Source organism: Panthera onca, chromosome X (assembly GCF_046562875.1).
Source record: "Panthera onca isolate mPanOnc1 chromosome X, mPanOnc1 haplotype 2, whole genome shotgun sequence".
Classification (NCBI taxonomy): domain Eukaryota; kingdom Metazoa; phylum Chordata; class Mammalia; order Carnivora; family Felidae; genus Panthera; species Panthera onca.
Window position 1 is genome coordinate 97897757 of NC_138357.1, and position 27338 is coordinate 97925094.

Here is a 27338-nt window from a genome sequence, read left to right on the forward strand (position 1 = left end):
GGAGAGTGTGATGCTAAGTGAAATAAGCCATACAGAGAAAGACAGATACCATATGGTTTCACTCTTATGTGGATCCTGAGAAACATAACAGAAACCCATGGGGGAGGGGAAGGGAAAAAAAAAAAAAAAAAAGAGGTTAGAGTGGGAGAGAGCCAAAGCATAAGAGACTGTTAAAAACTGAGAACAAACTGAAGGTTGATGGGGGGTGGGAGGGAGGGCAGGGTGGGAGGGAGGGCAGGGTGGGTGATGGGTATTGAAGAGGGAACCTTTTGGGATGAGCACTGGGTGTTGTATGGAAACCAATTTGACAGTAAATTTCATATATTAAAAAATAAAAAAAATAAAAAAAAAAGAAAATTTCCCTCTCCTCATATAAATTTATTTCATTTTTTATAAATTTAAACAGTCTATGAGTAAGTTGACATTCCTGCAATTACAAAAACCAAAATCCAATCAAACAGAAAAAAGAAATATCTAATAAATTAACATAATTAAAATTAAATGTTTCACTGTGCAATCACATAGTTCATATTATCAATAACTAGCTAGTAAATAAAAAGATAATAATTAGTGTGAACTATTTTTTTTTGTAATTCCAAAGATTTTATGAAATGCATTGGGTACATGTAACATAGGTCCTCATTTCATAATTCCATTTCCAGATTTTAAAACATTACCTTCCAAATCTTATAATGAGATTTTGGGGGTGGGGGCTGGGGGGACAGGTTATCCTGACATTCTTGTGATTCATTTAAGAAATATTTATGATTTCCAGATCTGCTTCTATATTTACTCTCAGAATGCTTGTCTGCAAAGAACAAAACCCTAGTTTGAATGATCTATTTTGGAAGACACCAAGGGTGTTTGGAAGAGAAAGAGGATTGACTGATCATGACTGAGCCATGTGTATAAGTTGATGAATAGGAAGAGAAAGTGGGCCAGAGAAGAGACGAGAAAGGTAGGCATGCAGAGAAAAGCAGACAAAAAAAAAAAAAAAAAAAAAAACAACCAAAGAACAAAACTCCTCAGCTTTACATTTTACAACTTCAACAAACGAAGCTAAACAGTAGGACACCTGACATGTTGCCAAGAAAGTGACTGAAACTCTATCCTAAAGAGTGGGGACAGAAGTCTCATGGTAGGAGAGAGATGGGAGGTATGAATTTCCAGGCCCAGAAAAATATTTAACGTATTAAAAGTTTCCAGTAAGGACTTTGGGATGGATTGACAATAGATAGATCTTACCAGTCCATAGTAAATACACTACGGCAGAGTTGCTCCTTGTCTTCCCAATAGTTATGTTTTTCCCTTCTTCTTTTTTGGTAATTTCATCTGGGCCTGGACAAAGAGATTACATCTCCCGGCCTCAGTTGCAGTGAGATGTAGCCTTATGACTGAGTTCTGACCAATGAGATGCAAGTAGAAATGACGTGGGCATCTTCAGGTCACAGCTTTAAAGGGAACCAGCATACTCTCCACTGCAGATGTCCCTGCACAATTGACATGCAGATGAGGACAACACAGTGGATGGTGCAGCAAAGGGAGAAAAGGAACCTGGGTCCCTGGATGATCTCAGGGTACATAGGCACCACACTCCCTGGACCTCCTACAAGTCTAGGCTCTCGTGTGAAAGAGAAATAAGCCTGTCTTGTTTCTTGTTGTTATTTGGTCTTGGTTAAAATAGCTGGTTAAATTCCTGGCAAGTTTCCATCCCTCAGGTGTGGCTGGAAGCACAAGGGGTAAATATCAAATTTATTATGTTGTAACAACCACTGGAGTAGGACTGACTTGAGTTGTGGGCAGCTATCCATATCACCAGAAATTTCTTGAATTGTTTAAAATGAGCATTTATTATTTAATAGAAATAGCCACTAGGGGCTCCTTGGTTGCTCTGTCGGTCAAGCATCAGACTTTGGCTCAGGTCATGGTCTCACAGTTCGTGAGTTTGAGCCCCACACTGGGCTGTGTGCTGACAGCATGAAGCCTGCTTTGGATCTTCTGTCCTCCCCTCTCTGACCCTCCCTGGCTTGCGTGTGCATGCGCACACTCTCTCTCTCTCTCTCAAAAATAAACATTTAAAAAATAGCCACTATTATAAAAAATTAAAAACGATTTTACTCTCTTGTATACTCCTTCTATACTCATGTATTCTAGCACTCTCTTCAGTTATATCTCATTTATATTCTTTTATCACAGAAATAATTAAATCAGACACAAAGATAGTAATATTGAGAGTAAAGTAAAAAACTATAGATATGAATGAGAAAACTATGGAGGATATTTTGTTTCTGCAGAAATTTCACACTTAATTACATGGTTGGTTTGGTTTTTCAAATTATACATAAACATTGATTTTCCCTTTGATTTTAATAAAATACTGTCATAGGAAATTTCCCTTTCAACGTGAAATAGGAGAATTCTACTTTAGGTCATCTGGAAGACAGTTGAAAAACAGATCTTGCATCACTGAGATTTGATTTTGCCAGATCTTCATGTTAATTTTGTGAAAGTTTCTTTAAGACTTTAAATTTCAGAGGGATTATTATACAAAATTTATTTGAGGATTACATCTAACTTATGTCACATTTTCGATATATTTAAATAAGGAACTTGCAAAAAATTTTTTTTAATGTTTACTTATTGTTTAGAGAGGGAGAGAGAGTGTGAGCAGGAGAGGGGCAGAGAGAGAGGAGACACAGAATCAGAAGCAGGTTCCAGGCTCTGAGATGTCAGCACAGAGTCCCACACGGGGCTTGAACTCACCAACCGTGAGATCATGATCCGAGCCGAACTCAGATACTTAACTGACTGAGCCACCCAGGTGCCCCTAAATAAGGAACATTTTATTGCAGGTTGTATTTCTGAATTTAAAGCTGCAACACATGACTTGAATCATGTTCTTTAAATTAGAAAGAGAGAGTAAAGGAAGAGATTAAAACTGAAAGGGCACTGGGGCTCCTAGATGGCTCAGTCGGTTAAGTGTCCAACTCTTGATTCGGCTCAGGTCATGATCTCCAGTTCATGCCCGGAGTTGAGCTCAAGCCCCGAGTCGGGCTCCACGCTGACAGTGTGGGGCCTGCTTGGGTTTCTCTCTCTCCCTCTCTGCCCCTTGCCTGCTCTCTCTCTCTCTCTCAAAATAAATAAATAAACTTTAATAAAAAATTGAAGGGACATGGAAATTACAGTTTCTACAGTTTTTTCTCTTTTCACTGATGACAGAATCATAACTGATTCTTATAAATCCATTAACAACTATAATTATTTTCCTTTTGGAAATAGCCACTATGTGAAGAAAACAAACATCACTGAACACTTGCGGGGCACTGTTTAATGACATATTGTAACTGAAAAATACTGGGCATGGATTTTCATGTATCTGAATAATCCTGCAATTTAAGGAAACTGAATCTTACTTATTACCATTTTTGATATCCATGACTGTCGTTTTCTTACCGTCCACATCTTCGTCAAATTTACATGAATTTCTTTTTGGAATCACTACAAAATCTGTTGAATCTAAGATAGGATTTTCTCCAAAAAAATCACCAGTCAGCGTGACTTCCACTTCCTCTTCTACCCGCTTCCTGGACTGACATTTTATAACAACTACAGGAGAGAAATATTTCCAGTTGAGATGGAAGAAAATGAATTATGTCATGAAAAATATCCTTTAGCATACTTTGACTTACTGTGTCTGGCATTAATACACACACACACATACCACACACAGTCATGCAATATGTATATACATTGACATTTTAGAAGCAAATAAGAATATTAAATAATATATAAAAATAGTATGACAAGAGGTACTGGAAGGTACACACTGCATTTCAGAAGAGTATATTAGGATGTAAAATTTGATTCAGGAACTGACCTAGTTATGTCAGTAATTCAACTGGTAGTCATGAACACATGAATTTTTCAGCTATCTGTATGTTCATTGTGGTAATTACCAAACTCTACTTATAAAATTATATTACAGCAAACACCTTCAAATCATTTTTAAAAATAAGTTCTGTAACATTTATTTTGTAATAACACTTTAAAAAGATTTCCTACTATTTATTCACTTGTACCTTAAAATTCATGTTTAAATCATTTCAGTAAAATATTTTGATTCTCATTTGTGAATTGCTTTAAATTTACAAAATACACTAATAGGGGCGCTTGGCTGGCTCAGTAAGTAGAGCATGCAACTCTTGGTCTCAGGTTTGTGAGTTCAAGCCCCATGCTGGGTGTAGAGATTGCTTAAAAATAAAATCTTTACAAAAAATACACTAACAGATAAAAATAAAATTTAATGAAGTACTTAAAATTAATGTTAAAATTTAATTACATATTAATTTAACATATAGCATTAAAACTTTATATATTTTTATATAAATTAAATTTCAATGTTTTCTTATATCAAGTATAGAAGAAGTTGTCAGTGATCTTGTGAGAAACCAAAATGTTGTTTCTATGTACAACTACTCATTACACATCGGAGTATTAATGTATTCCTTTGGCATTAGCTCTATAATATCATGGGGCCAAGTATACTAGAGTCCACATGTGGGAAATCAAATAGCTATGTCCTGGGTTAGGAGATTATAGGGAATACATTGCAAAGCAGAACACTTCTTTCTGGCCTTGCTGAAAACAGCAGCCATGCCTTGCTTACCTGGTTAATGTGTATCTAGGGGTTAGGTCCTGCCTATGCTCATAAATTCCTTAGGCCATGTTATCATATGGAATATTTTACCCGGTCTTAACTTGTCTTTCTGACATTTTCTATATGTTCTTACTGGCACATAGCCCACCAACATATTGCTGATTGTTTCCCTAAATGTATGCTCAATAAATGCGGGAGCTTGGCACACCTGGGTGGCTCAGTCAGTGAAGCATCTGACTTAGGCTCAGGTCCTGGTCTCATACTTCATGAGTTTGAGCCCCGCGTCCACACATTGGGCTCTGGGCTGTCAACTCAGAGTCTAGAGCCTGCTTTGGATTCTGTGTCTCCCTCTCTGTCCTTCCTCTGCTTGAGCACTCTCTCTCTCTCTCAAAAGTAAATAAACATTAAATAAATAAATAAATAAATAAATAAATAAATAAATAAATAAGGAGCTTGAGAGCAGCTTGGGGAGACTTCCCTCTGCCTCCCTCTCACCTCTCTTGACTTGTACAGAGTCTTTGAGTAATCCTTTCTGCCATCCTCGGCTTGGCTGGACAAAGCCAAAAGCTGAACCGACATCCACATAAATAAAAATATTGTTTCTCAAAAATATATTAACTGTTATATTTTTATCACTTCAGATGCACATAAAACATAAACTTAATATAAGGGATAAAAGGGAATGATAATATAAAAGAGCCTATTTATTAAAAAAAGTTTATTTATTTATTTTGAGAAAGAGAGTGAGCAGGGGACGAGTAAAGAAGGAATCCCAAGCAGGCTCAGCGCTGACATTGCAGAGCCCGATGCGGGGCTCAAACTCACAAATTGTGAGATCATGACCAGACCGAAATCAAGAGTCAGATGCTTAACCAACTGAGCCACCCAGGCACCCCCAAAAAAGCTTTTAAAATGTATTGCACTATACTGTGTGGCACCAATAATACTATAATCATCTAAACTGTACAACTAGATAATGTCCTCCAATTTATGTGTTTTCACCATACATATCACATTTATAGTACAAAAATATATAACATCAATTTATTTTTAATTCTAAAATTTGCAGGTTGGTATTGAACATTTTAGACTTAGAATAAGTAGTGAAATACAAGATGTGGATTAAGAGGGTTGACATGACTGAGGGAAATGTACAAGCTTCTTTGGTTTTAATTAGCTTCAGTCTTAAAGCATTAAATTGGAAATTAGTGTGATCAAAGTTACAATTAGTATCATGTCACTGGTCTTGTCCCTCTAAGTCCTTTGGAAATTAGTGCCCTGGCAATGCACGGATTTCTCAATCACAGTGGATTCACATTCCATTGTCTTCACACTGTGACAGTAGAGGAGTCCTTTTCCAATTATCTGTCCCAATGGATAGGAGCAGATAGGAATACACACACAAAAAAGGTGGCTCATAGAATGACAAAAGTACCCTGGGTTTAAGAATAACCTGAATGACAGACACATAAAAACAGAGGAGAAACAATAAACATCGATGGTGATACAGCTGAGCAGAGAAAGCAATGTGTTATCTCTGATGTGTTCATAAGAATGAAGGATGGACTGTACAGAAAGGAAGCAATATGTATTTATATAATTGTACTCATTTTTTCTTCTCAAGGGCATTTGTAGATAAAAATAATTACTAGAATAGGCTTTAGAATTCTGCTAAAATGATTTAATAACTGGCATACAATCTGTTTCAGAACACTGATGTTACTACGGGGTTGTGCTAACGCGACACAGACTATTTATAGAACTCATACTTAATTTAAAAATCAAGTAATTACCAAGAGAAGTGATTTGATGGAAAATGCCTTTCTGTTTTTGCAGCATGCTTAACTTTCTTTGAAGAAAACTGTGCAAGAAATTTATGCCTTTATGTTTGCATAGGCTTTGTTTCAGACTGAAAGAAAAAAGCCTGCTTTAAAGCTTTAATCTGGGAAAAACAAAACTGTGTCTGCCATCAACATCAGCAACGCTGCTCTTAGTATTTCAACAGAGTAATGTCTAGGCTTTATTACATCACTTTGATCAGATGACTGCATCATAAATTTTGAACCGTTCAGCTCTATGGAAAGTATACAAACAATTTTCTTCTAGAAGGAAATAAAAGAAATGTTTTGGCATTTTGTGAAGCAGTCAGAAGATAATTTAGTATATTTGAAACATTTATGTGTTGATAATTTTTTAACTCAAGAGCAAAAATACTTCAAGTAAAACAAATGACATTTACTGTCAAAGGTACTGCTAGATATGTGGATTTTTACTCCCGTTGAAATTAAATGACACAAGGAAATATGTAACCTTGGCCTTCAATGTATCCAGGGAAACGCTATTATCCACAAGCAAAAGTTAGTATTTTCTCTTCTTTCTCAGTGTGGTGACATAATATACGCCAGCAGAAGACTAACTCTATTTCACTACCAAAGGTTGGTATCAGAAGGAGCAGAAAAATTCAAAATTTCAAGACTGCTTTCAGCTCATCTGTGTTGGTCGAGTGGGGGTGGGGGGGGCTCCAAAACAGATATCCCTTTGCGCTGCTGAGCAATTCAGCAATCGTTAGTTATGAAGAACTATGCCTAAGGCCTAGTAAGAGGTTGCTTTATGGATATCCAAGAGGAATTGCATTTCTTAGGCTGACTGTGGGAAGAAAATGAGAAAAGCTAGGAATGCAGAAGTGAGAAGAGTATTGAGGAAAGAGAACACAAGGAAGCTTGAGAGAAGTTTGGAGTATGTGGAGAAAAAGAGAGCTCACTGAGAAAGAGAAAGGCCTTTTAAGGGAGGGATTTTATGTTGTGTATATGGTAGTGAAGTGAACCTCCTAGAAACCCTGAGTACATTCTGACCGGTTTTTGGAGGACATCGTACAAGTTTAGTGTCTGGGACAACTGAGAATAGAGGGATCAGTGTCCCCATTGGATGGTTCTTGGATGAGACTTCAAGTTGCACAGAAGCTGGAATCTGGCAAACAATGTGACCCAAGAACCAAAGTACCTGAGGATCGGATAGATCTAGAGCAGGGCTCTGGGGGCCTCACGACTGTGGGCTACAGGGGCCTGAAGCTAATGTTATTGCAATCTTAGCTGATTTCTAGGTTTCACCAACTGGAAGAACAAGAGGACATGGTATGGTTTGGTGGAAGGATCGTTGGACTTACTGTGAGGAGACCAGAATCGGTCCCAGTGCTCCCATCAGTAGGGCTGTTCAGTTCATGACTTTCTTTGCACCTTCATCCTCTCACTTGTATAAGAAGAGGTGGGAATAAGGGAACCTCTATGATTGATCCCTTTGAATCCTGGTATTCCCGGATTCTAAAATATACCTACCTGGAGGGCATTTAGGATATAGTGCCTGTGGGAGTCCAAGAATAGGGTATATCCAGTGTATTTCTGGGATTTCTCCACTTGCTGTTCCCATTGTTCTAATGAGAAATTAAATGAGGAAGAGTGAACAAAAACTATGAACACTTTGAATACTAGCATAAAAGAGAATATTCATTTTTAACCTAATGGGATTTTAGCACAGCTCATGAATTTAAACTTTGGTAGAGAAAAACTATGAAATACAAATCATTTTCTGCAAATGTTATAAACATGTCAAAGCAAACCCTGGGAAATTATCACAAAGAAAAATGTAACACAACCATCATGAGATGGAAGTTAAAATTGAAGAACTTTCCCCCTACTTTTAAAAGTCAGTATTGGCATTTATTGATATGACTAAAACATGATTTATCAGAGGTAACACAGGTCCTGTGGGTTGTATTCTAAATTGCACAGGTGAGGCATAAAACACAAAAATGCCATTGAGTACAGGACTTCAGAAGGCGACAAGGAATTTACTTTTGGGGGGATATCAGCTAAAAGAAAGAGGGCATTTGCGAAAACCATCAAGATGACAACAGTACTAGGACATGGTTCTGGTCATTGCTGAAATGGGCTTTTCTTGTTAGAAACGAAACATAAGACACAGCAGGCAGGACCAGCTGCATGAGCATGTGACCTGTGCAACAAATAGCACGAGGACCCCATGTTTAGAATTGGTCCATGCGTGTTTAACACATAGCGATAAGTGCTTTGAAATTCTTAACCATTTTGAACAAAGGCCCCCACATTTTCATTTTACATTGGGATCCACAAATAGACAGGCAGTCCTGACTGTAGGAATGGTAAAAATTGTGGCAGAATGGACACTAATGGGTTCACAGGAAAGAATTTTCTTTTAATGTTTATTTTTGAGAGAGAGAGAGAGAGAGAGAGAGAGAGGACACACACATGCAAGCAGGGGAGGGGCAGAGAAAGAGGAGAATAGAGGATGGGAAGTGGGCTCTGTGCTGACAGGAGAGAACACGACACGGGGTTCAAACTCATGAACTGTGAGATCATGACTTGAGCTGAATGAAGTCAGACACTTAACCAACTGATCCACCCAGGCAACCCAAGAATTTTTTTAAATGTGGAAAAGAGGGGCGCCTGGGTGGCTCAGTCGGTTAAGCATCCAATTCTTAAGTTTGACTCATGTCATGATCTCACAGTTTGTGAGTTAGAGCCCCGCACTAGGCTCTGTGCTGACAGCATGGAACCAGCTTGGGATTCTCTCTCTCTCTCTCTCTCTCTCTCTCTCTCTCTCTTTCTCTCTCTCTCTCTCTCTCTCTGCACCTCCCCCATTCATGCTCTCCCTCTCTCTCAAAATAAATAAATAAAACTTTAAAAAAATGTGGAAAAGAAATAGGCACCCATAGGAAGAATTTTGTTTTAATTAAGATTTCTAGATTGTTATTTAATTAAACTATAAAAGCAGAGAAAACATAGTTTGATCATTATTGGAGTTTGCTTAAAATTCAGTGAAGTAAAGAAGGGACAGGCGGCCCACATCCTGCAAGGACACAGTATGGCAGTAGTCAGGCCAGTGTTTGCTCAGGGTGTCATACCTCCTGGCACAGTGCCATCACTTGGTAAATGCCAGTATCACAAGTCCTATAGTTGGCCAAGACAAGCTATTTCAGGTTGTTCTCTAGAGATTTATTATTTGGTGTCTCAGCAGTAACTGTTTTCCCAGTCAAAAAGGAGTCCTTTGCACGTCTCTGTGATTCACTGACATGATACTTAAGGTTGACTTTTTCATCACCCTGAACTTCAAATCACTCTGAACGTCAAGTGATATATACTATGCCCATATAACAAATGTATTTTCCTCTTCCGAACATATAAATGTCAACACTTCAGAGAATTTAAAATCATGGACTTTACGTTACATAACACAGAAAGGAAAGTGATCATGTCAATGCCAATCAAAATAAAATCATTTTCCTTAAATGTCCTTATTTAAAAGTTACCTTTTGGGGGCACCTGGATGGCTCAGTTGGTTAAGCATCCGACTTCAGCTCAGATCATGATCTCCCAGCTCGTGAGCTCAAGCCCCACATCAGGCTCGCTGCTGTTAGTGCAGAGCCCACTGGGATCCTCTGTTTCCCTCTCTTTCTGCCCCTCTCCCACTTGTGCACTCTCTCTCAAAAATAAATAAAACAATTAAAAATAAATATATATAAGTTACCTTTTCATTTCTGTGTCTAATTCTTCAAAATTGTCAATAGGCCAACTTTCTCTATTTGCCCTCATCATTTGAACAATGACCATTGTTCTGTGTAATTTCATAGTGTTGGGCATAAATAACACTGGGATATCTATATTCTCTTTAGGAGGCAATGTGATTCCTGTAAAAAACACAATTAATTTTTAATGTGGTAAACATTTTCAGAGTATAATTTTAACAGCAGAAAATAATCTCCTAATTCTTTTACTGGTTATCAGTTTTTCATAATCACTTCGGAACAAGAAAATGCATTATGCTAAATAATAAGGGCACTTCACTGGCTTCACTAATTTTCCTCAAATGCCATCAATGCTATTAAAAAAACACATTTTAACCTGAGGCAAGAAGCCTCTCCTGAAGAGGCTGGAAGGGATGAGGAAATGTTGAGAATTCTGGCTTGTGTTTCCCAGAGTGATAAAAGAACCATAAAACCCATGAGTCTTTTCAAGTCTTACTACATTTTCCAAAAGCCAAAGTACTGCAATTTTTGACACTTTAATTTTTTGTCTTTTTTTTTTTTCTAGACCATAACAGTGCCAGGTTTCTGCTTGGAGCACCAAAATTGTTACCAGCAACCTGTTCATTTATTTACTTGATCCATGAGGGAAGCTGAAGCTTATTTGTGAAAGAAAGGCCAGGTTGTAAAAACCAGAAGACAGAAACACCAACAGCATTTTCTTGTGTTCTAACGGATTTGACTTTTTCAACCTTTGCTCTGCATAAGAACCACCTGCAAAACTTGTAAGATATGAGCTTACTAAGCCCCAACTATATATTCTGATTTATTCAGACTGGGCTGGGGCCCAAAAGCTCCATGTGTAAGTAGCTCCTCACGGAATCCAGAAGCAGATGGTCATGTGACCACACTTGGAAAAAAACATGCACATCCTACCTATTGGACAAGTACTGGGATGTCCTCCTTTATTTTGAAGAATAACACTATTTCTTTATAAGAAAATAAAAGATTACTGACTACATACTGTTTTTTAAAAATTCTTTGTTATAAAATCAATGATTTTCAGCCATTTTGTCTCAGATGAAAACACTGCACTAAACTATTAAAGACATCAAGAAAGGAAACAGAAAATGGCCCCTCCGCAAAACATCCCGCCTCCAAATTCTTACAAATTTTTCTTTTCTTTTCTTTTCTCTTCTTTTATTTATTTTTAATGTTTATTTACTTTTGAGACAGAGACAGAGCATGAGCAGGGGAGCGGCAGAGAGAGAGAGAGAGGGAGACACAGAATCTGAAACAGGCTCCAGGCTCTGAGCTGTCAGCACAGAGCCTGACGCTGGGCTTGAACCCACGACTGTGAGATCATGACCTGAGCCAAAGTTGGATGCTTAGCCGACTGAGTCACCCAGGTGCCCCCAAATTTTCAAATTTTAAATTTTAGTTCTTCAGGAAATGAAAATGTTCTTATGTCTCCTATCATAGTTAATAACAATAACTAATATGATTACCACTTAGTATTTATTGAGTACTCACTATATGCCAGGCTCTGTGCTAAGTATTTTTCACACAATATCTCACTGCATTCTCAGAAAATCACTGTAAATTCTGTGCTACTATGTTTCTTATTTTAGAGGTGGAGGAATTGAGACAATTTGCCAAAGTCCCAAAGAAAGACTGTGTGGCTTACTAAGACATCTAAACAATGTCTGTCACTTTCAACGTCATCCTTATGAACTCTAGATGTTTAATGAATCATTGCAGTCAAATGGATAAAAGTAGCAAGAGCTGGAATAGGATAAAAAGAGTAAGAGCGGCATTAAATAAACCATCCCTGTATCCCTAAGGAAATCAAATTAAGAAGTGATCATTTACCCTTACAAAATTTTATGTTATCAGTAAAAATAGATTTTAGAATGACTGAAAATAAAACCTAGACATTTAGATGATATAAGGAGTCAAGACAAAGATACAAAAGAGTAATTCATTGCCAACACCATGCTTTCTTATAATGTTTGTATTGAAAGTGTGGAAAGACAGTGCTATGATAAATAAGCCCATTTAATTAAAAATCCAATAGCCTATTTGCAGCCATAATGTTTTAGCAGTCTACAAGTAGACACAGTTCTCTGCTGAAGTGATCATAAGTTTCTTTAATTATTATATGCTTGAATAGTAAGAAGCACTGTGTTGTTATTACATGAAATCACTAAAATTTAACATCAACAAGAACTTTGAGAATTTATCAAGTTCATCTTGTGTCTCACAAACGAGTTTTATTTTCGTGGTTTTCCCACTATCCTGTGCAACACTTTGAGTAGAGACAGGAAAGCTGTTCTCACTTCTATCTGCTAAAAAATCTACCCGTGGTTTCTTAATACCTATATGCTTTCATTTTTATGGTTCTTTGATCCGTTGGTAACTTATCCATACGTATGAAATGAAGAAGAACGTTTCCAAGGTTACCGATTTCCTATGGGGGACTACTTATACAAACTCACTTATTTAAAAGTTCACTGATTTGCAATGCTGCCTTCATGGCATGTGCATACATATTTGACTCTTTTCCTGGATTCCTTAGATTTCTTTGGTCTTTCTCTTCATTAGTAAGTGACACATTGTCGTAATTATAGATGCTTTATTTTCTAGTGGGACTAACTGACTCCTCCTACAACTCATTTTGTAAAATAATTTTTCTACATTTGAAATACACAGTTAGTTCCAGGAAATGGATGGGGTAGCAAATAGTACTTTTTTTTTTTAATTTTTTTTTCAACATTTTTTATTTATTTTTGGGACAGAGAGAGACAGAGCATGAACGGGGGAGGGGCAGAGAGAGAGGGAGACACAGAATCGGAAACAGGCTCCAGGCTCCGAGCCATCAGCCCAGAGCCTGACGCGGGGCTCGAACTCACGGACCGCGAGATCGTGACCTGGCTGAAGTCGGACGCTTAACCGACTGCGCCACCCAGGCGCCCCGCAAATAGTACTTTTAATGGAATCATCCTACATTTATACTTTTGGGATCACTGACATTTTGTCTATTCATGATCCATCCAAGGGCAAGAATATGGCCTTTATTTTATATTTCTCATCTGGGCATTGCATGACGTGCTTCTAAATTCTTGGAAGAGCTTTTCAGATAGTTTTACTTTTCAGACTTGCTAGAGTCTTATATTGGCATTTTCATATGTATTTAGCAGGAGGGTGAGAGAAACCATGTTAGTTTTTTCTATCTTCTGACTAGGAAATCCAGCTAGTATGATGATCACTATACTCATTAGGTTGATAAACATATTCTAAACTCAAAATATTTTCTGAACCTATCTCTGTTTTATTCCATTTCCATAGAGGAAGCACACAAACTAACTGCACCCATATTTATTTTTTTCCATTACAGTTATCATTCTTGAGGTTTGAAACCCTAATAAGGGTTTTAAAAATGCACATTTTATTTTACATAATTAATTTTATGGACTTATATATTTTATGAGAGGTTTAACATTATTTATAGAATTTTTCAAAACCCTGATAGTACTTCACGCTTAGTGTCTGGGAAACGTTACAAAGCGTGATATTACTGTTTTACCTTTAAAATCTCCTATGGCCTCATTGCACTTAGCATTCAAATTTTATTCAGTATATTTTAAAACTGCTATTTTGATTGCTCTTTTGATTAAAGGTGTTAGAAATATTTATGCACTGATCTCCCATTTGAAATATAGAAGTTGTACAATGCTTTAATGGCTATGAGATTTCCTGCCTTCTTAGAAGAAAATCTTCTCAAGAGAGTAAAATGAGCATAATCCTCATTTTAGTAATGGAAGTATTTCATCCTGGGAGAGTCATGTTTAATCACTTTAGTGGTATGACATTACTGCTTCCCACAGCATAATTTCTAATATTTAGCATGGCATTAGAAATGGCCCATGTCAGGTAATCAAAGAGATACTATGAAACATATTAGCACTCTGAGCCATGCTATTATTTTTGTTATAGTGGTTTATTTTAAATAAGAGTACAAGTTTAAAATTTTAATTTTAAATAAGAGTACAAGATGAACATGACTTTTCATTAACCATTTTCTTTTTTTTTTTTTTTAAGTTTATTTTGAGAGAGACAGAGAGAGAGAGAGAGAGAAGGGGAGGGGAGAGAGAGAATCCCAAGCAAGCTCCAAGCTCAGCGCAGAGCCTGACAAGGGGCCCGAACTGTGAGATCATGACCTGAGCTGAGATGAAGAGTTGGATGTTTAACCAACTGAACCAACCAGTCGCCCCTCATCAACCATTTTCAAACATGAAATCTATCTACTTTCTACTTGGATACTTCATACTTTCAATAACTGATTTCAAATATCTTTAAATTATGATTAATAATGGCACTGATATGGTGAAGTCCTGATTTCCTGTATCTCAGAACTTAAGGCCTTGGACTTAAGGCCTTTAAAGAGGTGGTTAAGTTAAAATAAGACTGTTAGAGTGGGCCCTAATCCAATATGGCTGGTGTCTTTATAAAAAGGTCAGATACAAAGTCAGATACAAAGTCAGATACAAAGACACACACCAGGTATGTGCACACCCCAAAGGAAAGACCATGTGAGGACACAGTGGGAAGGCAATCATACCTCAGAAGAAACCAGCCACCCCCCCCCCCCCCCCCCCGCCACTGATTGCTTGATCTTGGACCTTAATCTGTAGAACTGTGAGAAAATAAATTTATCTTGTTTAAGCCACCCAGTCTACTATTTAGTTATTGCAGTCCTAGCAAACTAATGCATGAAATTGCCTTTTCTTTTGTTATGCTAGAGGCTGAGGCATGGGATACCACTGAATTTGCTTACAGAAATTCAAATTCCAGGCTCTCAAAACATAGGGCAGATGAAGAAACTTGACTCTGTTATTTGGCTGCTATAATCACGGAAAAGCTAGAGATGAAGCATTCTTCCCTTCCTACGTGTACCTCATCAAATGAATGGGGCATCTAATGAACGGCAAGAAAAGCATTTCAGAGATTGTGTTTCCTTTGTGAAGGATTAAAGCCTGTTGCTGCTTTACTCCATCTTTTGACGAGCTAGCTAATGCTTGAGCTTTAATGAAGTTGTCCAAAGAAGACACTATCAATGGGGCTAGTATAGAAAAAGCAAGCACTAAGTGGAAGGTTATATTTGATAAAATGGGTAACTGGGGAAAAGATACAAATCCATGCTTACTAGAAAAAAAATGTTAAGTTTGAGACATAAAATGTTTTAAAAGATTTTGGAGTTATTCAACACAAATATGATTGCTAAGGTAAATTTTACACCATGAACTAAGCACCTGTAACTTCACGTTTTGTGTTTGCTTTTTAAATCCAAGAATACATTAGCAAAAATAAAAACAAAGTAATACTTAAAGAAAATATTGATTTTCATGTAAACACTTCATTGTCGGCTCAAAATGAATGAAAAATTCACTATCAGAGTCTCCCGACCAGACACACAGTGAAGGAGAGAATTTTCTATGATTGAAGGCCATCAAATACATGCCACACAAACACTGATAGTGATGACAGTGGGGTTTTGAGCTTTACGGGAGTGTGTGGAACAGAATACCTTAATGTTCTTTCCAGCTGTAATACCCTATGATAACATGTTTCCTTATAAACATAGAAAATAGAAAACATATAAAATAGAAAAGATAAGATTAAAAAAATTAATTTTAGGGAATTGAATATTTTCTTGGAAAGTACCTATTTTTAATTTCAATTAAAATTACCCACAGAAAATTTTAAAATAAAATAATGTCTACTACTACAGCAAATATACCTTATCAATCAATTACCATGTCCTCCTTGCCCCTGCACCATGCTAAGTAGTGTGTGTGTGTATGGGTGTGTGCAAACATGCATATGTGTATGTATGTGTGTGTAAGATCTCTCTCCTTACCTGCAGGAATATTCTATGATACAGTGTAGAGCATGAGCTTTAGAAGTTTAAATCTTTGCTCTGTTACTCACTAGCACTGGGAAAGTTACTTCAATTTCCGAGATTTTCCTCTCATGAAAAAGGAAGCTAATATAATATACATATCAAGGTTTTGCTATGGTGAAGGTACTACTCCAGTTCCATCCACATAATCCCATTTTGTACAGTATACATTGATTCTACATTATTTTATACTTTCACTTGTTCATTCAAAAAATACTGTGGGCCATGCACTATAATAAGCACTAGGGATAAAATAGTGAAAAAAATATATATCCCCTGCTTTCCTGAGTCATGCATTCCAGAATGCATTAGGAGTCAAATAAATAAAATGTATTTATATGTATGGTGCAAATAAAACAATAAAGGGTGAGAGAGTCAGTAAGGCCTCTCTGATAAAGTGTCATTTGCACAGAGCACCTAAGGAAGTTTGAGAAGCCTTGTGGACATCGGTAGCGGGCACTGTGGAGATAGCGCATGGCTATATGAATTGGATTTAAGGAGAGGATGAAGCTGGGTCTATCAACTTAGAAGTTCTTAGAATCTCATGTGTGATTGAATGAGGAGATCTCGTCAAGAATGAGCATGGATAGAAATGAAGAGAAGACTGAGCCTTGGGCCTCCAGGAAGTCAGGGGGACAGGAACAGGAATCTCTTTTAGAATATTTACCTGTATTTCTGCAACTAACAAAATTGCATAAAATTGCCAAAAAAGGGGGCACCGTGCCTTGGGTTCCACTTTACAAGCCCAGTCCTTATAAACTATTTTAATAAGTTCAATTTCTGTTGTCTGCATGGAAATATTCTAGTGGCATAAGTGGGTCTAAATTTCAGGTTATAGAGACTTTTCTAAGGGGCAGGCATCCAGATATTTGTGCATAAGAAAAGCTGTAGCTTTGTGTTTTACAACAAAATTAGTAGTTTCACTGCCTAGCTAAGAAATCCACCTGCTTTATGCTATAAATCATAATTACAAATCTGTGTGATTGGAACCTGTGCTTATTTGTGTGAAAAATTGGTCATTTGACATAATAGGAAGAGAAATTTTATTAAAAATGTGAAATCATGCTCAGCTGCTGACATAATTTAATAAACATTCATGATAATTATCTGGAGAACTGGGCATGCTTTACGTTAGGCAGCAGCACATACAGTAAATGTCACTAAGCACTGAGCTCTTAAAGATAGTCTCTAATTCATAAGTAGCAATAGTTTCAAAAACATATTATTACTGCAAATAACATCTTTAGTTACTACAGATATCAAACACAGTGTATGTCTTTATCCTTTAGACTATTCCCTTATAACATGATGTCATCCATATACAGTACAAAAATATTTGAAATAATTATAAACACGCAGTTGTAGAAAACGAAAGAGAGATCCCATGTACCCTTTACCCAGTTATCTCTCATGGTAACATCTTGTAAAACTATAAAACAATATAAAAACCAAAATACTTATATTGATATAGACAAGATATAGAAAAGTTTCATCACCACAAAGATCCCTCTGGTTGACCTTTTATAGACACCCTACATGAACCCCTACTCCATCCCTGAATCATTACAACCACTAATTTATTCTCTATTTCCATAAATTTTTCACATAAAGAATGTTAAATAAATGGAATCTTACCATAAGTAAATTTTTGAGGTTGGCTTTTTCACTCAGCAAAATTCCCTGGGCATTCAATCAAGTTGTGCTTATCAATGCTTCATTCTTTTGTGTTGCCATACTTTCTATTGCTGTACTTCATGTTATGGACTGACCAGTTTGTTTAACCATTCACCCATTGAAGGGCATCTAAGTTGTTTGCGGATTTAGGCTATTATAATAAATCTGCCATGAATATTCTGCACACCCTTACCATTCCCACCAGCAGTGTATGAGCGATCCAGTTTCTTTACATCTTTCCCAACATTTTATGTTGTTAGTGTTTTTTATTTTAACCATTCTAATGTGTTTGTAGTAAAATCTCATTGTGGTTTTATTCTGCATTTCCCTAAAGACTAATTGTATTGAACACCTTTTCATGTGCTTACCAACCATCAGTATATTCTCTTTGGTTAAATACGTATTCATGTTCTTTGATCATTTTTTAATTTAATTGTATTCTTATTAGTGAGTTTTCAGTACATTTTATATATTCTAGATACTAACCCTTTATCACAAGTTTTGCAAACACTGTCTCCCAGTTTGTAGTTTTCCATTTCATCACCTTCTCATGGGCTTTTACAGAGGAAAATATTTTAGTGCGATGATGTCCAATTTATTAATTTTTCCTCCTTTGGAATTTGCTATTAATGAAATATAAGAACTATTTGCTTAGCACTGTGTGCGTTAAATTTGCAGAAGGTGTGAGCATCTTGTCAGGAATTGCATTATAAACCTGTGGATGAGTTTGGATAGAACTGACATCTTTACTATATTGAGTTTTGCAACTCATGAATACAGCTTATCTCTCAATTTCTTTATATTTTGTTTGATTTTGTCATTTTCAGTTTATAGGTCATATATATGTTTTGTTAGATTTATTTCCAAGTATTTTATTTACTTGGAGAGACTGTAAATGGTGTTATGTTTTTACTCTCAGCTTCCATGTTTTCACTACCAGTATATATAAATATGATCTGTGCATGTGTGCTATGTTGTTCTTGTTTACTGTAGCCCTGCGGAACTCACCTTCTACAAATCTTTCTTTTTCTTTTTTTTAAAGATCCCTTAGGATTTCCTGGCAGACAATGATGTGATATGAAAATAAGGACAGTTTATTTCTTCCTTTGCATTCCATTTGCCTTCTGCTCCCTTTGCTTGCCTTTTTGTACTGGCTAGGACATCCAGTAGTATGCTAAATAAGTGATGAGAATGGCATCCTTGTGTTGCTGCCTATTTTAGAGAGAAAGTACTCAATGTTTTATAATTGAATTCAACATTTGCTATCATTTTATCAAGTCAGCTCTTTATCAGGTTGAGAAAATTCCTTTTTATTCTTAGGTTGTAAAGAGTTTTCTAAGAAATTGATATTGGGTTTATTCAAATGCTTTTTATATTGATCGGCATGCAGTTTCTTCTCCCCTTAATCTTTTTTTTAATTAAAAAATTTTTTTTAACGTTTATTTATTATTGAGAGACAGAGAGAGACAGCGCATGAGCAGGGGAGGGGCAGAGGGAGAGGGAGACACAGAATTCGAAGCAGGCTCCAGGCTCTGAGCTGTCAGCACAGAGCCTGATGCGGGGCTGGAACTCAAGGACCGCGAGATCGTGACCTGAGCCGAAGTTGGACGTTCAACCGACTGAGCCACCCAGGCACCCCTCCCCTTAATCTTTTTAACAGGGTGGATTACATTAATGAAATTTCAAATACTGAACCAGCCTTTCTATGTGGAATAAACCCCATCTGGTTGTGGGCATATTTTTTGTTATATGGTGATGGATTCAATTTACTGATATTTTGTTAAAGATCTTTGTGCCTAATTTCATCAACAGTATTAGTCTGTAGTTTTCTTTGATTATGGTTTTCTGGGGTTTGTGTCAGGGTAATGCTGGCCACAGAATATGTTAAAGTGTTTCTTCTTCTCCTCCTCCTTCTTTTTTATAACAGTTTGAGAACGATTAATGTTAATTCTTAAAATGTTTCAAAGAATTTGCCATTGAGGCCATCTAGGCCTAAAAATTTCTTTTTGGAAGTTTCTCGATTATGAATTCAATTTCTTTAATAGCTATATGACTATTCATATTATCTATTTCATCTTTGGTGAATTCTAGCAGTTTGGTATTCACTAGAAATGGATCATTTTTTTTCCCCCTAAGTTGTTGGGTTTATGTGTTTACAGATGCCTGTAACACTACTTTATTTCTTTCATGTCTTATGTTATGTGTGGTGACACTGTCATGAGTTACTTGAACATATTTTAGGATTCTAACTGATTTATGGTACTTTTGAGTATATTCATATTATATTCTTAGTTCTTCTCTATTTTTGTTTAAGTTTATTTATTTATTTTGAGAGAGAAAGAGTAGGGGAGGGGCAGGGAGAGAGGGAGAGAGAGAGAGAGAGAGAGAGAGAGAATACCATGCAGGCTCCACGCTGTCAGTGCAGAGCCTCACATGGGGCTTGAACTCACAAGCTGTGAGATCATGACCTGAGCTGAACTCAAGAGTTGGACATTTAACTGACTGAGCCACCCAGGAGCCCCATCTTAGTTCTTTTAAGTGATAATTTAATATACATATGCAACCCATTGCTCTCCACAGGTAACAATGTTTAGCTACTTTGAATGAAGTGTATGTAACGTACATTTTAAAACGAACCCAGGATTTGTTTTAATCACATGTGGTAACACATGCAGACACAGAAATGACTGTCATGAAGAAATTTTTATACTCACCTACCCCTAGAAACAGGAGACGTGCCATGCCACGCAGTGCCACATGAAGAAGTACCACAGTCAGTCATGAGGTGCAGGGAACAGGTGAGAGTCTTTATTGTGGTTTTCATGGGAAGTAATGGGCAAGGTAGGGTAAGTAGGCCAAGTAGGTTTAGGAATGACTAGTTTGAGTAATTTCAGTAGGCTTTGGCGTGTAGGGGTTCCCAACCCTGGAGTGATAAGGATAGGAGAATATTGGCCTAGAACGTAAAAGCCTAATAGAAGAGATGTGGGAGGCACAGGCTCTAGATTTGCTGGTTTGCATACAGAAGGTGCTCTCCCAAAAGACTCATTTACTATCTTTAGGAATTAGCTAACCCTGGGAGAGGCAGGTCCCAACAAGGTCCCAGACACCAGAATATCAAAAGTACAGAAAATAATATAGTTAATATACCTTATTTCCATTTAGATCTCTTTATCTGCTCCACATTTCAAATATAATTATCTTAAGACTTTCTTCTCTCTCTCTAGATAGATTATAGATATAGAGATAGAGATAAATAGATAAATAGATAAATAGATTCCATATCACAAAATTTTGTAATTTTTGCTTCAAACAGCAAAGATGATTTAAGGAACTCAAAAGAAGTAAGAGGGTCTATTAATATTTATTTTACCCATTCTGATATTCTTCACTTTCTGAAGTTCTAATTCTTTTTATGTTATCATTTCCTATCTGTTTAGAGGATATTCTTTAGCCATTCTTTAAGGGCTGATTTGCTTATAACAAATTGTCTTTCTTTCCCCTCATCTAAGAATGTCTATTTTCTCTTTATTCATGAAGGATATAGTCTCAGGATATAAAATTTACAGTTTACAGTTTTTCCTTTTCAGTACTTGGAAATTATGTATCATTTCCTTCTGGTCTCCACGGTTTCAGATGAGAAATCTCTTGTCATCTGAATTGCTGTTTCCCTGTAAGTAATGCACTATTTCTCTTTGGCTACTTTCAAGGTTTGTTTCTTTGTCTTCTGTTTACTGAAGTTTAATTATGATGTGTCTTGCTATGGACTTCTTTTTGCTTTAAACAGTTTGGAGTTTACTAGCCTTCTGAATCTTTAGGTTTATGTATTCCATCACTAGTTTTCAGATATTATATCTCTGAATAGTGTATCAGTCACAGGCTCTCCTCTCCCTCTGGGCTCTGATATGACAGTTATCTCTTTTATTATTTTCCTACATGTCCCTGAACCTCTGTGTATTTTTTTTTCAGTTTATGTTCTGTCTGTTGTTCAGTCTGTGTAGATTCTATTGATCTGTACTCACAGTCACTGATTCTATTCTCCATCATCTCCATTCTCCTCTTGATCACATCCAGCGAGATATCTATTTAACCTAATGTATTTCATCATTACCAATACTTCAATTTGGTTCTTTAACTCAGATTTTTTTTCTCAGATTTTCTGTTCTTTCATTTGTGTGATGAGAATTCAAAATTATTTGTTGAAGCAGAATGTGAGGCACTGATTTACATCACCTCATTGCAGAAGGGTGGAGTGGAGGTTCTGTTCCCTGATGGGCTCGAGAGAAATGACCAAGAGAAGAAAAGAGAAGGGAAGAAGCAGAGTGCCAGCTAGCTCCACCTCTCACCACTTCATTCTGCCTCACTGATGCTAGGTGGGGCTGGAGGCTCAGTTCTCCACTGGTCCTGGCTCACATGTGGAAAGAAGAGAAGCAACATGCCAACTACCCTGCCTCACATCACTTCATTTTACCTTATTGATGCTTACAAGGGGAGTAGACTGTGGTCCCCACTGGATCTCACTGACTCCAGGGAATAGGATGGAATAGGAGTGGCTGCTGGCCCTGCTGTACACCTTACTGGATTTTGCTGACACCAATGGGAAGAAATCGGACTGCTTACTAGCCCAAAATGCACCAATTTGCTCAGTCTCACTGACAACAGGTGTAGGTAGAGGTGACTAGATCCTCCAGGCACCAGCTCTTTAAGTCTCACTGTTCTTGGGTGGGGACACACTCTCAGCTTACAACAATGCTGACACCTCCCTGGTGGGATAGTTTGAACTCCACCTGCTTCTGCCAGGGAATAAAGAGAAGATAAGCTCCTCTCTTGGCTCCACCAACACCACTGTGGTGAGGCAACTGGAGCATCGCCCACTTTAGCCGGTGGGAATGACAGATTAGTTTTGCTGCTTAGCCTTATCAACACAACAGACAGGCAAGGGGGAGGGGAAGGCAATCAGAGTGTGATGTTTGTGAGGCAGGAAGGTGGGAGGGTGAAAATCATTTATCTACTAGGCCTTCCTGAGGTTATCAGGGTGGGGCACATGGGAGTTTTTCCATTGATGTTTGGCTAGAGTGGGGTGGGAAGAAAAGGACTATGCTGTCTTGGCAAAATCAGACTTCCAATAGATAGGAGCATTTTATTATGTATGAATTGTTTCAATATTTATAGACAATTCAAGACAGATCTTTCATTTTTATATTACAATTCTCTTCATTCTATAATTTCTTTTGGAATGACAAAAATATTGGTAAACATTAACATGTAAAAATCAAGGGATATAAATAAACTAATTAGAATATTCAATGTGACTATCCGGTGCCTAGGTGTCTCACTCAGTTAAGTGTCTCTTTTTGGCTCAGGTCATGATCTCACAATTCCTGAGATGGAGCCCCGTGTCCAGCTGCATGCTGTCAGTGTGCAGCCTACTTGAGATTTTCTCTTTCCCTCTCTCTACCCCTCCCCGACTTGTTCACGCATGCTCTCTCTCTCTCTCTCTCTAAATAAATATTTTTAAAAAATTTAAAAAGAATATTCAATGTGACTATCAATAACAACAACAGTGTATTTCACAGAGCTGATGAGGATTTTTCTAATTACAGGGAAACAGTATCTTGTCAGAGGAGGGTCAAGTTTCAAGATACAGGAAACATTCAGGTAAGTTGATTTGGGGATAGAGAGTATTTTCCCTAAGACAAATCATGAATTCTAGAGGATAGTGTGGTAAAGTCTTAGAGTTTGGAAAGGAGAGGATGCTGTGATAAAAAAACGTGGATGTACTGTTGAGCACCGGATATTGTATGGAAGTGTTGAATCACTATATTGTACACCTGAAACTAATATTGCACCGTACGTGAACTAACCGGAATTTAAATAAAAAACCAAAATAAAAAGTGGATGCACTGCTCTTGGGGATATGAAATGCTGAGAATGAGGGTGACTCAGAAGAACTGGTGTTCATATGGTAACAGAAATATAGAGGGCTAACTGGATAATTACATACTTCCACATGGGAGACAAATAAATGGTGGTGGTAAGATCTCACACTCCACCTATCTTTGGGGATGAGACTTTGGAAATGGGAAAGATCAGATAATTTAGCAAATATATATTACATATAAGGACTTGCTAATGGCTTGACAATAGTCCACCGATTATTCAACACTCTCTAACTACCTAAACTATATGCATATATTTAGCTATACATGAACTCAGCTTTCTTAAAACTCAGCCCTCACAAGTAACCAACTACAACTGAACCTTGTACAGTGTAGAGGCTAGAGGTGTCAACTCCCTTGCAAAGTCAAAAATCTGCATATAAATTTTGACTCCTAAAGAGTTAACTACTAAGAGCCTACTGTTGTCTAGAAGCCTTACTGATAACATAAACAGTCGATTAACACATATTTTGTGTGTTATATGTATTATATAGTGTATTCTTACAATAAAATAAGCTAGGGAAAAGAAAATGTAATTAAGAAAATCATAAAGAAGAGATGGGGCACCTGGGTGGCTCAGTCAGTTGAGCATCCCACTTCAGCTCAGGTTGTGATCTCATGGTTTGTGAGTTTGAGCCCCACATCAGGCTCTGCACTGATAGTGTGGAGCCTGCTTTTGATCCTCTGTCTCCATCTCTCTCTGCCCCTCCCTTGTTGGAGCTCTCCCTCTCAAAAATAAATAAACATTAAAGAAGAAAGAAAACCATAAGGAAGAGAAAATACATTTATAATATTGCGCTGTAAAAAACAAACAAACAAACAAAAAAAAAAAACAACCCTGCATGTAAGTGGACCTGAGCAGTTCAAACCCATGTTGTTTGAGGATCAACCGTAATGTCAAATGTGGAGACTTTGCTAATGTACTCAGGAAGTGAGTACTTGTCTGCAAGGTGTCTTCCCACTTACCTTTTCCCTTCTATCAGTTTTCTTCCTGATAGAAGCTGTGATAAATATCACAATCCCATTTACATATGATAATAAAATGAATAACATTTAATGATGGTTTCTTCTGTTCCTATCAAGGGGTCAGGGAGTCCAATATATGCCAAGTTGCACAGGAAAGGAAACCCATTATAGCTACCAGAATTCAGGTAGAATACAAGTAGCAAAAGGTAACGAGTGGTTATGCCTAGTCAAAATAGAGAAATCCTGGAATGAATGTTTTCATAAAATGCATTCATTGTGTCCCTTTTAGGATATAGCTGAAAAAAAAGTAAATCTAATCCCTCTGTAAGATTAAATTTTGACTTGCCCACAGAGCTGGTGACAGTAGAGAGTTTCAATTGTGTACTTATTTCCTACTCATGGAGATCATGACAACTTATATGCATTTGATCTTACTTTTAGACTTAAATATACATAGCATTGACAGCTAAAAGAAGAAGAAGAAAAAAACTAACAATTTCAGTTCAGGTGTAATTGGATTTTTGACATATCAGATAAAGCTCTGATTACATTTGACAGATGCATATTGATTTTCATTTTAAACTCTTCTGAGCCAACATACTTTGTTATTTCTGGAATTTTTTTTTGCTTGAAATTAAAGTTCAAAGTGATAGAAAATTTTAATCAATCTCACTGAATGTAATAAGTATTCTGGAATTGGAGTCTGATATTATATTTTTTCATACAAAAACAATGAAAAATATAATATTTGTATAGCATAAAGCAGAAATTTTGTTTTTTTTTAGAATGTACCAAACATGTCATGAGATGTACCAAATATGTCATAGAACATATTTCACTTAACAGACTCTAAGAATTAAAACAAAAATTCAAAGTCTACACAATTGCATTAAGTGTTCCAAAAGTGACCCAATGTGCTAAAACTGTCACCACCTTTACTATCTCACAACACTTTCTTTACAGCTTCCATCTCTTGAGGCTCTTGCATAGAAGCTGGTGCATTCTATGTTTTTTCATACTGGATTCTACGCCAGTGACCTTCAGTGTTTTTGCCCTGATTTCTTCTCTGTGTTATGGAGGTAGATAAATACTCAATTTTAAGCATGTTTTATCATGTTTCTCCTAAGACAGGCACTTGATCCTTGATCCCAACGTAATAAAAACATTATTAGACCAATAAAACTTGAAAGAGTATATTCCACATTACAAAACATAATTTTACTCTCTCACACCTTGTTTGATTCCAAAAGTAGTCAAAAAGTATATAATTTGTCTTTTACTTCACTATCTGAGCACTTTTATTCCAAATTTTTCTTTCTTATGGCTTTTTTAGCACCTAAGAAAAAATGCTTTCCATTTTTAAAAATGATTATTTTTGAGAGAGAGAGAGTGCATGAGCGGTGGAGGGGCAGAGAGAGAGAGAGAGAGGGACAGAGGATCTGAAGCTCTCTCTGAGCTGACCGCAGTGAGCGCAATGTGGGAATTAAACTCATGAACTGTGAGATCATGGCCTGAACCCAAATCGGATGTTCAACCAACTGAGGCACCCAAGCGCCCCCAAACCTGGCCAGTTTTTTAAGAAAGACAAAATATTGTAAACCTAGCATCAAAATGAGAATAGCTCTTCCAAAAGCAAACAAACCTACATAGGTCTGTTTTTATTAATGTCATTAACACAGAATGACAGAATCTTTGAGTTCTAATTTAATGGTCCTCACATATAACCTGCCAGTGAATATAGGAACATATTCTAAATAGTACTTGGAAGATGGCCCCTCGGCAACCACTTAAACTCATCCTCTGATGAGGGATTCTTATTTCTTAAGGTACTCAGTTCGTTCATGAAACAAAATTGGAAGGTTTTTCATTGTTTTAGGCCCTAGTTACACTGCTTAGAGCTACCAGTCTCTGGTCGAAGTTCTGCCGTCAGCAGCAGCAATATAGAATATTAAACTCCATCTTCCACATTTGGAAAAGTCACTTTTCCATGCTATCATTTATTCCCTCAAACACTAGACCTGGTTCTATATATTTGTCATGTCTTGCTAGTTATTTAAATCAAAGATTCAAGATTTTGACTGTCTTGACTGTTTTTTTAATTTTTTTTTTTTAAAGTTTATTTATTTTTGGGACAGAGAGAGACAGAGCATGAATGGGGGAGGGGCAGAGAGAGAGGGAGACACAGAATCGGAAGCAGGCTCCAGGCTCTGAGCCATCAGCCCAGAGCCCGACGTGGGGCTCGAACTCACGAACTGTGAGATCGTGACCTGAGCCGAAGTCGGACGCTCAACCGACTGAGCCACCCAGGCGCCCCTGTCTTGACTGTTTTTTGAAGTCCTTCAAGAGGCAGCCCCAAACCAGTAAGGTCAACTGTATGTTATATTTCCACCTATAATGAATGATTTCCTGGGTATCCAAATACTGTCCTTGAATTCCCATTTCCATGGCTACCTGCCCATTGGGACATCACCATTTCTACCTAAATTGTAACATGTGGACTGTTGTTGCCTTATCCATAATGGAAGATTTTCTAAATTTCTAATTTCACTCTTTCTTCACAACTGTAACTACGTGTGGTTTCTGCAGCAT

The 27338-nt window shown here is 37.1% G+C and overlaps 1 protein-coding gene across 1 annotated transcript in view; it reads right to left on the reverse strand.

Moving 5' to 3' along the window:
• The window catches only part of CFAP47 (cilia and flagella associated protein 47), a 544336-nt gene that overhangs the window by 57928 nt on the left and 459070 nt on the right, over nt 1–27338 (reverse strand). Inside the window, exons 59-61 of the mRNA XM_081794138.1 lie at nt 10217–10376; nt 7990–8084; nt 3454–3606 (exon numbers count right to left, since the gene is read on the reverse strand). Coding sequence (XP_081650264.1) covers nt 3454–3606; nt 7990–8084; nt 10217–10376 — 408 coding nt within the window. The remainder of the gene's footprint in view (nt 1–3453; nt 3607–7989; nt 8085–10216; nt 10377–27338) is intronic.